Source organism: Pollicipes pollicipes, unplaced genomic scaffold (genome assembly GCF_011947565.3).
Source record: "Pollicipes pollicipes isolate AB1234 unplaced genomic scaffold, Ppol_2.1 Scaffold_7262;HRSCAF=8765_pilon_pilon_pilon, whole genome shotgun sequence".
In the NCBI taxonomy this organism is placed as follows: Eukaryota; Metazoa; Arthropoda; class Thecostraca; order Pollicipedomorpha; family Pollicipedidae; genus Pollicipes; species Pollicipes pollicipes.
The window spans coordinates 23,293,986-23,309,714 of record NW_023597055.1 but is presented as its reverse complement, the minus strand read 5'-3'; the positions used below and the strand labels follow the sequence as shown (position 1 = coordinate 23,309,714).

Genomic DNA, 15,729 nt, shown 5'->3' with positions numbered 1-15,729 from the left:
GCATGTGACCTAGACGGCGGCCTGGCACCGGCCGGCTTCCCTCAGGCGTCCGCGCCAGCCGGTGGGAGCGCCGGTGAGCCAAGGCGCGGGCGCCTGTCACCGCGGCGCCGTCTGACCCCGACTGGGCGCCGACAGGCGGCGCAGCGGCGGGCGGCGCGGCCGTGACGCCGGCGGCGACGGCGCCGGCCGGCGGCGGCGCCGACACCTCTGACCTGGAGCGGCTCAAGGCGATGCGCGCCGCCATCACGGCCACCGAGGGCTGGTCCAGCAGCCAGGTGAACCAGGACAGCAGCTGGGACATGCCGGCCAGCCCTGAGCCGGCCGACAAGGAGCCACCCGGCAGCATCGTGGCCTGGAAGCTGCCAGGCGTCAACAACGGTGAGCGGGCCGGAGCGACGGTGGCGGGGTGGCACAGGGCGCGCATCGTCAGGGGGTGCCGACTGAGGAGGGTGGGGTACGAGTGGGTGGGTGCCGCAGGAGACGGGTGGAGTGCCGGCTTGGGTACAGAGAGGGGCAGAAGAATCGACGGGAGAGAAGGAGGGGAGGGGGGTCTGTCTGTGGTCTCACGGCCGTGGCATGCGCACGTGGTGACGGTGTCGGTGGTGCAGCCGTCTGCGCGTGATCATGGTCGTCTGGCGTCGAGGCAGATGTGCTGGCGTTGCGGTGTTCTGTGGGTGTGTCACGATGTGTGTGATGGTGACATGTCAAACGTACGCAGCCGCAGCCGGTTATTGGCGTCCGGTCCCGGCGCGGGCGTGTGGTCGGGCCGGTTCGTCTGGACGACGGGCCGTGCCTAAGCAGTCTCAGTGACCGGCAGGCCGTGTTTTTGTTGTATGTTAACGAATGTAGCGGCCAAATTCAGGAGTGTGGCCGCCTTTGTCTCGATCTGAGATCACCGAGCGTGCGCCGCGGCGGGAGCCGGAGCCGGACCCGGCCGCTGGATCCGGAGTCGTAGCCACCCCCCCCCCCCCCCGCCCCACGCGCGGCCCCAGCGGCTGACGCGCCCCCTGGCGGCCAGGTCTCGACGTGTGGCAGGTGACCGTGCGGAACGGCGGCGCGCCGGCCGTGAAGCCCGCCGAGGCCCAGTGGCCTCACCACATCCCGCAGTCCAACATTGGCGGTACCTGGGGCGAGGACGACGACAGCCAGGTCAGTCGCCCCCTCCCCCCCCCCCTTCCGCCACAGAACGCTCGATGGCCTGCGCTGTTGGGAGTCTGTTGCCCTCACCATTTGTGGACTACAACCGGCGGGTAATTTATGGTGTCGACGGAAACAGACCCTGTGTGACGTCTTAACTTGCTGGCATGCATTTGCCGACGGCAGATTGGATGACTGCAGCGTTTTGGCGGATGTAATTTGCATACAATTTCGCCTTGTACCGTCATTTTGTGGCAATATTTCACTAAGTGGGAAGTGCTTGGTGCGAGGACGTTTCGGTGCGACAGGTAGCCCAGTCGCCACCGCAGATTTGTTCGACGAACGGCGCGTTGCACGGCAGCCACTGCCCGTCGGCCGTTGTCCTGTCGCCCGTGCCGTTCCGTTGGCGCCCTGTTCCCGGCGTGACCATGCCTGGGTGGGCTGTGCTCCTCCCCAGCCGGGTGGAATGTGGACGGGTGCTCCGTCCGGCCCGCCCGGCGGCCAGTGGGGCGGCGCGGCTGGCGGCGGCGGCGGAGGTGGCGGCGGCGGCGCCCTCTGGGCGGGCCCCGGCAAGAAGGAGGAGTGGTCGGGCGCCAAGCCCTGGGACGGCCGCGGCGCACCCAACGGCGACGGATGGGGTGAGCACGACACAGCGACAGAGCGAGAGAGCGAGAGAGCGAGAGGGGGAGAGAGAGAGGGGGAGAGAGAGAGAGGGGGGAGAGAGAGAGAGAGAGAGAGAGAGAGAGAGAGAGAGAGAGAGAGAGAGAGAGAGAGAGTCATTGAGTCCATGAGTCCGTGAGTGAGTCAGTGGGTGGACTGTGCGGCGGTGAACTGTGCGACGGCCGCGGCGACATGGAAACAGCAGCTGGGATCGAAGGCTCCAGTATTCAGTGTTACCATATGTACAATATCATGCTAGTGCTGGTGGCCAAAAATTACGGGCATTAGTAAGTTCGCTGTACGGGACGTCATCACTAAGGCGTTCCGTCACGGCACAGGACGTTGACGCCTTAGTGATGACGTCGGGCTGTGCCGGCGGTGGCCGGGCGCCGCGCCGCCGGCGGCCGCTCTTACACCGAGGCAGCGTCGTCATCGCGTGACGGCGGTCCTCCTCCGGCAGGTGCCAAGCCGCCGTCGCAGTGGGGCGGCCCGCCGCAGCACGGGCCCGGCAACTGGGGCGACGACCGCTCGCCGCCCATGGCTCGCCGGCCCATGGGCTTCGACGACTGGGGTCAGTCGGCTGGCCGTAGTGCCGGGGTGGTGGTGCCTGTGCCTCTACGTCATCTCTCTTTGTGCTCAATCGGTGGCGACCAGGATAAAGCCGGTGGTGTTGTCAAGGCAATGGCTTTTACGCACTCGTGACGTCCGCTTCATTCGGCCTCGGTCTGACGGAACGCACTGTTGTGTGGCCGGTTGGTCCGACATGTGGTATACATGTAGCGCAGCAGAGCGGATGCGGTTCAATGTTTTGTTTTTTTCATTCGGAAATATGGCCGCGAACAGCCTTAGCAGCTGGCGCTGCCTTAGGCGCCAGTCATCGGTGCTCAAGCAGATATCTGGCCGCATTGTCTCTTCTCTTCGTGTGCTTGGAGCGTGTTCGTGCCGTGCCTCTCCCTACCCCCCCCCCCCCCTCCCCCCTGACGTGCCGCCGCACCTGCAGGCAACAAGCGCGGCGGCGGCGGCGGCGGCTGGAAGGAGCTGCCGGTGCGCCCTGGCCTGCCGGGCGGCCCGCCGGCCTCGCACATGCTCTCGCGCTTGCCGCCGGGCCCGCCCGACCACAAGGGCGTCGACCCGTGGGGCCGGCCGCCGCGCAACGGCTGGGGCGAGGCGCCGCCGGGCCCGGCCGGCTGGGACGACAAGTGGGCCGGCGACGGGCCGGCGCTGTGGGCCGGCAAGCCCAAGACCCCCACCGGGCCCGGCATGCCCGGCGGATGGGGCGAGCCCGACATGGACTGGGCGTCCAAGGTGAGGCGCCGGCACGGGGTCTGGGAGCTGGGTGTGGCGGAGGTGCTGGGGCGTGCGTCGTGAGGTGTGGCCCACTACGGCCTGTGCCTGCCTGCGTGCATGCGTGCGTGCGTTCGTTCGTGTTGGACACGCCGAGGCGTCGGCCAAGGTGAGGCCGGGAAGGCGGAGGGATGGAGGCCGCCGGCGCTGGCGAGGCACGCCGAGAGCGGAGTAGACGGTGTGCCGTGTGTGCGGCGCCGCCGGTCTGGTCTGTCGTACTGTCGGTCGGCTGGGCTGTGTGTAGGCGTCGCCGAGCTCTCCTGTGACAGTCCGCTTGTGGGATGCACCAGTGTGTTTGGCGGCGGCGGCGGATCCAAGTAGGACTGGACTCCGGCGGCTAGTGAGTTCGCGGAAACCAGCCTCACTCGTGTGGATGGCTGCCACCCCCAGTGACAGCTTCGAGCCGAAGCCTGGGGATCTCAGAATCGTGCGTGTTGTCACCCCGTTCTGTCCCCGGCGGGCGCCGCGCTGTCCGCCGCATGCCGTCCGTCTGCGCCTGTGTGTGTGTGACCTGTCTGCTAGCCGTGGCCGCCCCGTGGTGCCGTGTTGGTCGTCCGCGTGCCGGTCCGTCCGTCCGTGGCCGGAGAGCGGCGGTGTCCGTCCCGGCCGTGTGTGCGGCGCCGCCGCCGCCGGCCGCGGGCGCGCCAGTGAGCCGGCCGCCACTCTCCCGACAGGGCCGCGGCCCCGGCGTCGGCCACGCCAAGAACCCGATGTACGACAAGGGCCGCTCGCTGCCGGACCACGGCTTCAAGGTAGGCACCCGCCGCTGACATTCCCAGCAGCGCTGAGCTGACGCCCGCGGCTGCCGACCGCTCGCAGTGCTGAGCCGTCCCCAGGGCGCGCCAGACGACGCCGCTGCCCTGCGGCTGCTGCCGCAGGCTGGTGGCATCAGCGGCACGATTGCATGGCACCCAGCGGTGTTCACTGGCCAGACCTGGTGCCTGTATGTCCTGATCGGCATCCTGTTGGTGTCGCCCACTCCCGGTCTGCTCAGCCGGGCTCCAGTGCGACCCACTCCCGGTCCGCTCCGGCGGGCTCCAGTGCCGCCCACTCCCGGTCTGCTCCGGCGGGCTCCGGTGTGGCAGTCGGCTCTGTCCAAATTCGCACCACTCCCGTCCCCTCCGTTCAGCGCCGCCGCCTCCTCGCAACACGCTGCCTGCCAGCTGTGTGCAGTCCGGCCCTCGCCTGCCAGCTCTGTCCAGACCGGCCTTGCGGCTGCCGCAGACGTCGGCCGACGCTTCGGCCGGACACGCCCGCACCCCGTGTGACCCCTCTTGAGCGTGAGGCGTGAGCGCACGCCGTGGCCTGCCCTGCCTCGCCCCGCCCCGGTGACCCGGCCGCTCTGTGACCTGGCTGCGTCCCCGTGACATAAGCAGTGTACCGCCTGAGTTCTGCCTGCTCGCCCCGCCCCGTCTGCCCTCCCCGTGACCTGACCCCGGCCCTGACCCGGCTGCGGCGGCCCGGCAGCCGGAGGATGTGGACCCGATGCTGCGCGGCAACATGATGCTGACGCTGGAGGACGCCGTCGACCAGCTGCGCATGGGCGGGCCCGGCGGCGACTGGCGCGCGCCCGACCACCCGCCCTTCGAGCCGGCCGGATTTGCCCAGATGCCGCCGCCGCACGTGCAGTACGGCGGCGTCCAGCTGCCGGCCGCCGCGGTGAGGGCGCGCTGGTGGGCCGGGCGGTGAGGGAGGGTAGGGACACCGGGATCGGGCCATGGAGCTTGGTGACGTGTTGCTCACGTGTCTTGAGGTGGAGCTGCTGCCATGCTGCTATGACAGTCACCCCTCCTCCAACTGCTGGCGGTTGAGCATGTCGTCGCTGACGCCGCCTCTGAGCCGTAGCTAGGTCAGCTCGGTCGTGTCTGTACTGAGCGCTGACGCCGGTGTTGGCCGCAGGCTCCGAATGCGGGCAACATCAACCCGGCCGTGATCCAGCAGCTGCTGCGTCAGCAGGCGCAGGGACAGCCGTCCCGCTTCCCCGGCCAGGTGAGCGGCTGGCAGCGGCTGCAGGGTGGCGGCTGGCGGATCAGACGCTGACCCGCACGGCACGATGTTTTGGCTTTATCTGCGTGTCGGCTGCAGCTGTGATTTTGCGCAGAATACTTGGTCAGGCGGGCGTCACATAGACGACACCCTTGGCGCTGATCTTCAATCGCCTTTGTGTGACATGTTCAAAGGAAGCCCACTTGTGGAGTTGGCGTCTGAAGGAAGGCGGTCTGAGCTCTTCTGTGTGTGATTGGTGCTTTACGACGTACTCAGCTGACTTCCGAATCTGGAATCTGGAATCGAACCCCGTACCTCTGGTTTCCTAGACGCGCGGCTTAACCACTACACTATCGCTACCCCCGCTGCCCAGGCAGTTGATTTTTCCCAAGCGAGACATGTCACATAAACAAGGATCATGGCATTCTGCGAATTGTTAAGGGTATGCCCTCCGCGAGTGCAAGCAGTCGGACGGGGGCCTCTAGTTGACGTTTGTCTCAGCTAGTCTTCAGCGCGCATGCTTCTGGAACAGGATAACCAGCCTTTGGGTGCGACTGATCAACGGTCTGGCCAGGCGTCGCCGTCTGCCCGGCTGGGGCCTATCCCAAGAGACAGGTGCCAGACGCCTCATCAGCGCCTGCCCCCTGTGTGTGACGAGGGATCGGTCTGACCTGACGCCATCTGCTCGGCTGGGACCTCTCCCAGGAGACAGGTGTCAGACGCCTCATCAGCGCGTGCCCCCTGTGCGGCGAGGGGTCGGTCTGACCTGACGCCATCTGCTGGGCTGGGACCTCTCCTAGGAGACAGGTGTCAGACGCCTCATCAGCGCCTGCCCCCTGTGTGTGACGAGGGGTCGGTTTGCCCTGACGACACCGCTGACTGGACCGCGCACGCCGGCAGCCGCAGCCGCAGCCGTCGCCGCAGCAGCTGCGTCCTCTCATCAACCAGATCCAGATGGCGGTGCACGCGGGCCATCTGAACCCGGCCATCCTGCAGCAGCCGATGGGGCCGCAGACACTCATCCTGCTCAACCAGCTGCTCAGCCAGATCAAGGTGAGCGCCGCCGGCTGTCGGTCGACCTGGTCGGCGGCGGGCGGTGTGCGGAGACGAGGCGGAGCGGGCGGCTAGAGCCGCAGCCAACCGCGGTGGACAATCGGCCGCGGATTTCGCCGACGTCTCTTGCGATTTGATGCTGTTTGGTGTTGCGGCGTTGGGTCTGTTGGACGTGGACGCTCACCACGCTGTCCGCCCAGTGACGGCTCAGGATCCATCGCGCGTCGCGCGGTGCTGTTAGGCCGTCCCGGACGGACGCTGAGTGGGGGGGGGGGGGGGGGGGGAGGAGAGTGACGTGCGCTGTGGCTGGTGGGGCCACAGGGAGGTGAGGAGGGCCCGGCCTGTGCGGTGGTGTGCGCCTTGTGACCGCCGTCTCCTCGCCGGCAGCACATGGACCAGCTGAGCCGCCAGGCGCACCTGACACGCGGCCACCAGGGCAACTCGCCGCACGTGCACACGCTCCAGATGGAGATCATGCGCGTCAAGAGCAACATCTCCAACATCCAGGTGAATGGACGGGAAAAGCTCCCTTCCCCTCCCCTTCCAGCCCTCAGCTCTCAGCTCCCCTCGTAGTGCTCAGCTTTCAGCTTCCCTCATAGCTCCCAGCTCTCAGCTCTCTGCTTTCTGTGTGGGGTTCGCACCACTGTGACAAACGCTGAGTGAAGGGACATGTGGTGATATGGTCGCGGAATCCGGAGAAAGGCGGAGCGGAGGTGTAGAAACGCCTTGGGGAGAAATGAGCGAGAGGATTCGTGAAGCCGCAGTAAATTGGCGCAAGCGAATTAGGCTCGGGCGTTGCCAAGCCGAACTTGGCTGTCGTGCGCAGCCGGGTCGCTCGGAGACGAACTGTCTAGCCGTTCGTCTCTTGTCCGAACGCGACCACGCGCCCAGAATCGCGCCCTGAGCGGGGTTATCTCTTGGTCGCTCTCAGAGGGAGATTTGACGTTGAAAATGATTGCCAGGGGCGAGTCATCGCATATCCTTTTCATAGACCTTCAGCAACTAGATAAGGCGGTAGTAAAAGTCTTATTCCTCAGAGAAAAACCAGGAGAACGGAGTTGTAGTTGGGTTGATATTTTGACAACATGCCGTCATCGAAGCAGTAGCAGAAGTGAATTCATTTCTGCTTTTGGGAAATTGGATCAATATCGAAACGATGACAGAAGTGACGTCACTTCTGCTATTGTTTCGATAAAGGCGTATTGCCGAAATATCAACCCATCTATGTCTCCATTCTGGTTTTTCTCGGAGGAATAAGGCTATTACCGCTGTATTATGTGAGTAATGTTCCTCGCCAATGCGCTGAACAGCTTACGTAATTTTAGCACAAGCAACTAGATGATATCTCCCTGCGACGACATCCACGGCCGGGAATCGAACCCGCGCCTCCGCCGCGGTCGTCGACCACATGCCAACTGTGCTCTGCCGCCGCCGACAGAGCCAGATCGCTAGCCAGCAGGCGCTGATGCTGAAGCAGCAGCAGCTGCAGCTGGGGGCGGGCGCCGGCGGCGGGCCGCTGCTCTACAAGCAGGGTCCCAGCCACGGCGACCTGCACGGCCTGCCGACCAACCTGGGCGAACTGTCGCTGCGCGAGGGAGGCGGCCCCGGCGGCGGCGGCGGGCACATGCCGCAGAGCCGACTCAGCCAGTGGAAGCTGCCCACCTCCGATAAGGTGAGCCGGCCGGCAGCCGCCGGAGCTGCACGACCAGCCGGAGCGTCGCCCCGCTGATGACGCACTGGCCGGCTCGACGGAAGGCACGCAGACGCCGTTGTGTTGATGTCCGAGGTACTGCTATGTTGGCTGTCGGAACTTGTACGGTCGGTCACGCAAAATCGCGGTCCCCAACGGCGGCAGCGCAGCGAGGCTGCCGAGCTGGCTATCTGAGCTGCAGAGCCGTGTGTCGGTAGTCTGGCGGTGGCATTGTCGGGTCTCGCGTGGGGAGGTGGTCACCAGCGGCGCCCGGAGCAGTCCCGGTGTTGCCTCGGAGGTTGCAAGGGACTGTCACTGTGCGCTAGGCAGCTCTCCTGTGAAGCCGTGAAGTATTCCGGCAGCGCTGTTGTCTGGGGCCATCTGCGCTGGCGGCCGGCGTATGGTCACATGTTATTGTCCTATGACGGTGAACGGTCGCCTGGATGACTATGGCAGCTTCTGCCAGGTCGCACGATGTCTCGCAGTTCTGCGTCGTTTGAGAGTCATGCTCTTAAAAGTTAGTGCTGAAACGAAAATTTTCCGTCGTGTCCAGCCTTTGCTGTAACTTGGTCAACACACACGCATTTCCTGACGGCACATCTGTCTGACAGAAACAGAGCAAAGGTGGTTTGCTCTGAAAATGGTTGCTTATGCGGCATTCACGCAGGGTTGTTCATTGAGCGCGGCATTGGCACCCATGACCAGTGAAAGCCTGCTATCACTAAACAAACGTATTTTGCCTGGAATGGTCGAAACCGTCTGTACTCCTCAAAACACCAAATCAGGCACAAGCATTGTAATGAACATGCTGCCCAATAGGTGAACACGGAAGCGTCATGCTCTACGAGCGATCACTATTGAATAATGTGTCAGTTCACAAGTGAGTGCGGGACCTTGATAAACCACGAGCGATCGCCAGTGACCGCTACAACAGCTGACCTGTGAACGAGGAGCGGTGTGTAACCGGGCCCGCCCGCCTCTGCAGCTGCTGCGCGGTGACGAGGAGTTCTCGCGCGCGCCCGGCTCGAGCAGCAAGACCGGCGGCTCCCCGCCGATGTCGCTGATGGCCGAGAGCGCCTGGTCGGCCAGCCGGGGCGGCCGCGACGGCGGCTGGCCCGAGGGCGGCGCGCCGGCCACGCCTGCCGCCGACCGCCAGGACAGCAAGGACGGCTGGCCCGACACGCCCGGCAGCGGCGGCGCCGCCGGCGGCGGGCACAACTTCGCCGACCTCGTGCCCGAGTTCGAGCCGGGCAAGCCCTGGAAGGTGGGTGCTGCGGAGCAGGGCGGTAAACGGCACGGGGCACCCATGGGTCGCGATGTCGACGCAGTGGGCGTAAAATGGCCTCAGAAGTCGGCGCGCCGTAAACTCCAATCATCGTTATGGTTGATACAGTCGACGCGCCTCAGTAACCATTAACTTTTAACGTAGCTAATGAGCCCAAGTAAGTAATAATATTGCCGATGGATGATGGGGTCCATGAGTGATCCCTGACCAGGGAGAATGCGGTCTTGTTGAAACGTCGTCCCGGGATCCAAAGTATCGCTATTACCATGGCGACACTGGTTGTTGTGCTGGCTCTAATCGCCACCTGAAACCGCAGCCATGTGGTGGTGTGTCCTCCGCTGTATACTCAGCAGTGTGTGACGCCCGCGTCCCGTGCGGATCCGCCTCATGCTCGCGGTGACTGCTCTGTTCCCGTGTGTCGCGCAAAATGTCCCCGGCCGTCGGCGCGCCCGTAAAGCCCAATCATGGTCCTCATCATCTGTTCGCGCGTCCAGACGCCGTTGGTTGAGGACGACCTGCCGCTGTCGCCGGGCGCCGCCGCTGGGTCCCCTGGCAGTGTCCCGTGCGGTGTCCTGACCCGTTTGCCGACCGTCAGATGAAGTCGGCCGAAGACGATCCGTCGATGACGCCGGGCGCCGCCGCCCGCTCGCCGCTGGGCCTGGCCGCGGCCGGCGGCGGCTCGCAGGACCTGCTGGCCAACATGCAGCCCGGCAAGGCGTCGCCCACCAGCTCCAGCGGCGACACCTTTGGCAGCTCCACCTGGAGCTTCAACCCCAACAGGTGCGAGGGCGAGAGATGCGGCCGTGCCAGGTATGAGAGGGCGAGAGATGCGGCCGTGCCAGGTACGAGGGCGAGAGATGCGGCCGTGCCAGGTGCGAGGGCGAGAGATGCGGCCGTGCCAGGTGCGAGGGCGAGAGATGCGGCCGTGCCAGGTGCGAGGGCGAGAGATGCGGCCGTGCCAGGTGCGAGGGCGAGAGATGCGGCCGTGCCAGGTGCGAGGGCGAGAGATGCGGCCGTGCCAGGTACGAGGGCGAGAGATGCGGCCGTGCCAGGTGCGAGGGCGAGAGATGCGGCCGTGCCAGGTAGGAGGCCGGAATAGCCAGCCCCGAACTAGAGCTTCAGACTGCAGCCATCCTTCATCCTCAATCCAGGCCACCCTCGCCGTTCGGACCAGTCTTCCGGTTTCCGTCCGCTGTCGCGATGGCAGCCCCAGCGGTTACGCAGCTCCGGTTAGCCACAACTCTGACCAACTCCTCCTCGTTTCTGATGGGCCCTCTGGCCGCGTCCACGTTTCTGGTTGGCTGCTCTGACCTCGTATCTCATTGGCCTCGGACCGCCTTCTTGTCTCCGATTGGCCGCTCTGGTCGCCTCCTCGCCTTTGGTTGGCTGCTCTCGCTGCCTCATCGTGTCTCATTGGCCCCTGACCGTCTCCCCGCCTCTGATTGGCAGCGGCAAGCCGGGCATGGGCGGTGGCGGCGCCGGCAAGTGGGATGGCACCGACTGGGGCTCCAAGTCGCGCGGCCCGCCGCCTGGGCTCAACAAGAGCGGCTGGGGCGGCGGCGGCGGCGGCGGCGGCGGCGGCGGCGCTCTGGGCCGCGGCGGCGCGCCCTTCGATCAGCGCTCGGCCTTCGCTCAGGTGCAGGGCGGCGGCTGGAGCGGCGGCGGCGGCGGCGGCGGAGGTGGCGGCGGCTCTGCTTGGCTCCTGCTGCGCAATCTCACCGCGCAGGTGAGCCTCGGTGCCTCTCTGGACCCGCGGTTATGACCACATTGGCAGCTGGATGAGAGCGACGTGTTGCAGTCAGTAATGTCACGGAATGCTTGGGTGCATTTTTGATATGATATTCAAGCAAAGAGCAGGATCAATTTTCCGTTTTTTCGGAGCCCCAGTTAGCCGCTTCTGTATGTGGAATTACGTCAAATGGATGATGTACCCAACTCAGCATGTAATATCACTCAGATTTGAAGGGATTTGGTATACATTGTGTTTTTTCACCTCGAGCGTTTACTACGCAGCGTCACGTTTCTCGGGCCGGATTGTCGGACGCCGATATGTAAGCTGTCGGCCCAGCTGGCATCCCCGTCCCGAACACTTCTGTCTGTGCCGCGTCCCCAACATTTCTGTCTGTGCCGCGTCTCCAACACGTCTGTCTGTGCCGCGTCTCGAACACTTCTGTCTGCGCCGCGTCTCGAACACTTCTGTCTGTGCTGCGTCTCGAACACTTCTGTATGTGCCGCGTCCCCAACGCTTCTGTCTGTGCCGCGTCTCGAACACTCCTGTCTGTGCTGCGTCTCGAACACTTCTGTCTGTGCCGCGTCTCGAACACTCCTGCCTGTGCTGCGTCTCGAACGTCTCTGTGGCGTTGTCGGCAGATCGACGGCTCGACGCTGAAGACGCTGTGTATGCAGCACGGCCCGCTGTACACGTTCCACATGTACCTGAGCCAGGGCGTGGCGCTGGTCAAGTACAGCTCGCGGGAGGAGGCCGCCAAGGTACCGCCTGTTGCCACGCATAGGGGTGGGGAGGGCTGGACTTCGGTGGCGGAAGTTGGTTTGGGTGCTGTTTGCCGCTGCAATGGGTGTGGTACCGCTAGGTCTGCGAATTTCCCGTCAATGCAGACGAAATTGAGCGTCGTTCGAGGCGGTCTGGTCGTTCTAGATCCTTCAGGGCCATACTTTTCGCGCGTGCCCGTGAGCTTGTGGAGATTTAGTAATGCTGCCCGTCGTGAACCCTTCGCTGTCGGTGTTTTGCCGTGACTGTGAGGCGGAGCGCTGTCCGCTTTGCGTCCCTCCCACGTGACATGGCTCCACCCGCCCCTGCGGCGACAGGGCCGTCCGACGTCTCACCAGCGCCAGTGCGGACATTAGTATGGACAGTGGATATAACAAGATAACTCGTAACTAACTCGGCAAGGTCGGCAACAACCGGTGCAGGGCCAGGACGTGATTGCACATGCAAGAACATGCTGTGCTCAGACGCCCCCCCCCCCCCTTGCCCCTGCAGGCCCAGGGCGCGCTTAACAACTGCGTGCTGAGCAACACGACCATCATGGCGGAGGCGGTGACGGACGAGTACGCCGGCCAGGTGCTGCAGCAGCTGGGGCTGCCCGGCGGCCAGCCGGCGCCGTCCAGCTCGGCCGGCCCGGGTGCCGGCCAGGCCGCTAAGGCGCCCGCCTCGGCCGCCTGGAGCGACATGGGAGACCCCATCGGTGCGTGGCGGCCCAACCGAGTGTCGGAAGGGTGGGGGGGGGGGAGGGGCGTCGATGCGTGGCAGCCCGACTGAGGGTCGGAAGGGTGGGGGGGAGACCCCCATCGGTGTGTGGCAGCCCAACTGAGTGTCGGAAGGGTGGGGGGGGGGGGGAGGGGGAGACCCCCATCGGTGCGTGGCAGCCCAACTGAGGGTCGGAAGGGCAGGAGACCCCACGGAAGACTCCATCGGTGCGTGGTAGAATTATGTGGTGAAGGTGCGGGTGAGAGTGGGTGGGGTATCGTTGGTGGACCTTGGTAAGAACATGGTTAGAGATACAGAAAGAGGCAACGGGAATTCATGTGACGTGTGTGTGTCGGTGTGTGCCTGGCACGTCTTGCTTAGTGTGGATCATAGTTGTGTGGTTTTTGCTCTGAGAACTACGCGGTGTCGTCCCTTCTAGTATGACCGTCGCAGTACAATTTTTATCAGGGTTGAATCTCTGACACCACATTGAGTGAACTGTATCTATCAGCTATCGTAACACTCCTGAATTTGATTTTCTTCAGAACATTAGGCTTGCCTATACCTCGCTTTGTAGTCGGGAAGCTTGCCAACAGTGACGTTGAAGCGCTCCGCCTGGAGGCGGCCTCGCAAACTCTTACCTACCGGCTCTTTCGACAGGTGGCAGTGGCAACATGGCTTGGAGCAGCGGCACCGGCGGCAGCGGCGGCTCGCTGTGGGCGCCGCCCGTTCTGGAGGAGTCCGGCCGCGGCCCGTACCTGCCGGACGGCCTGCTCTAGACGGACACCCTGACAGGACCCGGTACACGACGGGATGGGGAATCACGGGATCGTGCTTATGGTTGGCTGTCCACCCGCTCATCTGGCGTGACCTCGCCGGTCTGATTGGCCAGAGGCCGCCGCGCCGGCGGTGGTTACGCGCCAGGCGCCGTGGCCACGCCCAACACTCAGTTACTTGGCGGAAAATTCCTGTTTTGTTCCCGATTAGGCGCGTCGGGAGTTTTGCGACGAGGAAGCTATACAACCTAGGCTTAAGGGACGCCGTCCGCTAGCGTTTAAGACAAGTGTGGCCCGCACGCTTTTAGTAGAGTCTCCATAAGTTTTAGCGGCGTCCCGGCCCGCACCAACGACCAATCAGGTGGCGCGCGCGCGGTAGGCCCCGCCCGGCCGCCCGTTGTGATCGCCAGCGGGCTTGTGAGGAGTGCCCCGCGACCCGCTGTGATCGCCAGCGCGCCCGTGAGAAGCTCGCACCGACCGCTCTCAGCCCGGTCCGGCCGCCGCGCCGTCATATCACGCGTGCCAGGGCGTCTCCGAGCTCAGCTGCGGCGCCGCCGGCTCGAATCCCGGCGGAGGCCGAAGTTTTTTGGGTGTGCTGTGTGAGACGTGCGCGATCCGCCGGCCTGGCGCGCGAGCCGCCTCTGTCCGGGTGGGTGGGGGGATCGGGTAGCCGTACAGTATCTTGGTGTTGGTGTGTTTGTGGTGTGGGTGTGACCCTGTTGCTCGTGCCAGTGCCCCTGCCTCCCTCTCCCAGCCTTTCCCCGCCCGCTCCTCTCCGCCCACGGCTGCCGCCGCCGGTACCGAGGCCGCCCGAGAGCCGACGCCGCCGCCCGGCCGGCACGCTCCGCCGCCGGCGGCAGGCCCCCGTGTGATATTAGTGTGTAAGGGAGGGCGCGGCGCCGGCCGCCCTCCGCGTCAGTCTTGCCTCTGTCGGGCCGCGCGCGGCCAGCAGCCTGTGATACCGCCTTCCAGGGCGGCGCCCGGCCGCCCGGCCCGTCGGCGCCGCCACCAAAGAGCGCGAGTGTGTGCGTGCGTGCGAGTGTGCAGCGACCGTGTCGCGCAGTACAAACGTCCCCCTTCAGGTCGGCTGGTGTTTGTCGCCCGGCCCCGGCGCGTCGCGCCGCCCGCCGGCTTGTGCCCGATCTCCGGCCGCCGGCGCCGAACGCTCTCGTCGTCGCGCAGCCGCGGCGCGCTAAGTGCCATCTTTCGGACCAATCGGCAACTGCCGGTGTGCGGCGACTCCACCGGGGCTCAACGCGCGTGTTGGCGGGCGCCACCTTCGGCGCCGCCCGCAGCTTCGCTTTCGCTTTGCTGGCCGGCTTGCCGCCCCGCCGGGGACGCTCCCGCTGTGCCAACGCGGTGCGCGGCCGCCCGCCAGGTAGAACGCTTTAAGTGTGTGTTTCTCAGGCCCACTGCGGGCCGCCGGGAGGGCGCCACCGGGGGCGGCAGCATCGCGGAGACGTGCCGTTGCCGGCCGCCGCCGCGCCGCTGGGGACAGGCTGGCGGGAGGACAATCGCTCGGTCTCGCCAGCGGACGTTCGGCCCAGCCGGCTGTGCGAAGCTGCCCCCTCCCCACCGCTGTTCCGGCGGCGCGCCTCCCGCGCGGCCTCCCCCATTCAGACGGCATACCTCAAGGCTATCGGTAATCTTCCTACGCTAGGGTTAAGCTAGGTGTAAGGGGGCCGACGCGGCCGCGGTGGACGCCGGACCGAGCGCCGCTGGGCCCGGCCGCCGCCGCCGCCCCGCCGGCCCATACAGATAGGGTGGGCTGTGAGGCGGGCACAATGAGCTCGCCCCACGCGCCGGCCACGCTCACGGCTGCTCTGGGAAGACTGGACGGCGGCAGCCCAGTGGAAAACGGGCGCCCAGCCGAGGTTTGAAAATTTTGTCTCGGCCGAGACGCGGTTCCCAGTTCATTTGCAAGTCGGGCCTCTGTTCTCACTGGGCGTTGTGCGTGTGCCAGTTCTGCCGGCGCTACTGACAGCGGCAGCGGCCCGAATCTCGCTCAGCCGCTGGTGGCCGAGCCGGCGCGCGTGACCGCCGGCTCCGGCCCCGGCCCCGGGCCCCCGACCGGCCGCCGTCGGCGCGGCTGGGAGCGGCGCCCGACGCGGCCTGGCGTCTCATGTCGCCGCCGGCGGCGCCACAGCTCTGTGAGGCCGACCCGGACGTGGCGGTCGGCATCCGGCGTCTCTGCGGCCTTGGGCGGCACCGGACGGCGGCCGTGACCCCCTGACCCCTTAACCCCTTACCCTTGGCCTCGACCCCGACCCCTGACCCCTGACCCACGACCCACGACCCACGACCCACGACTACCGAGCCGACCCAGCCGCCAGCAGACCCCTCCGTGGCCTGCTCATGCTGTAGGGCGCTGGCGCGGCTCGGCCGGCGCTGTCGAGTAGGTCTGTTTCAGCCGAGGATCAACTGGACAGGACGCGCGGAGTCAATGGCGATGGAATCATGCAGCTGATGATTTGTGGTGGTGTATGGGGCGGCCTCGGTGCGTCCACCAGAGGAACGGTCAGCTCAGGACGGCTGGTGGTGGGCCTCGCCTCCCGTTTGTCTCGCTCTCTCCCCTCTCCCCTGCCCGCCC

General features: G+C 65.7%; 1 protein-coding gene across 1 annotated transcript; it reads left to right on the top strand.

Moving 5' to 3' along the window:
- The first annotated feature begins 230 nt into the window (after positions 1-230).
- Positions 231-13,810, top strand: LOC119113594 (protein Gawky). Its single transcript, XM_037237885.1, has 17 exons — positions 231-378; positions 1,019-1,149; positions 1,715-1,775; positions 2,258-2,406; positions 2,920-3,102; positions 3,816-3,893; positions 4,609-4,800; positions 5,041-5,130; positions 6,028-6,180; positions 6,568-6,687; positions 7,619-7,852; positions 8,856-9,134; positions 9,751-9,935; positions 10,605-10,881; positions 11,526-11,645; positions 12,157-12,361; positions 13,024-13,810. Exons 1-17 carry the CDS (start codon positions 231-233, stop codon positions 13,140-13,142), a joined length of 2,724 nt encoding a protein of 907 aa, XP_037093780.1. The 3' UTR covers positions 13,143-13,810.
- Positions 13,811-15,729: the final 1,919 nt, after the last annotated feature.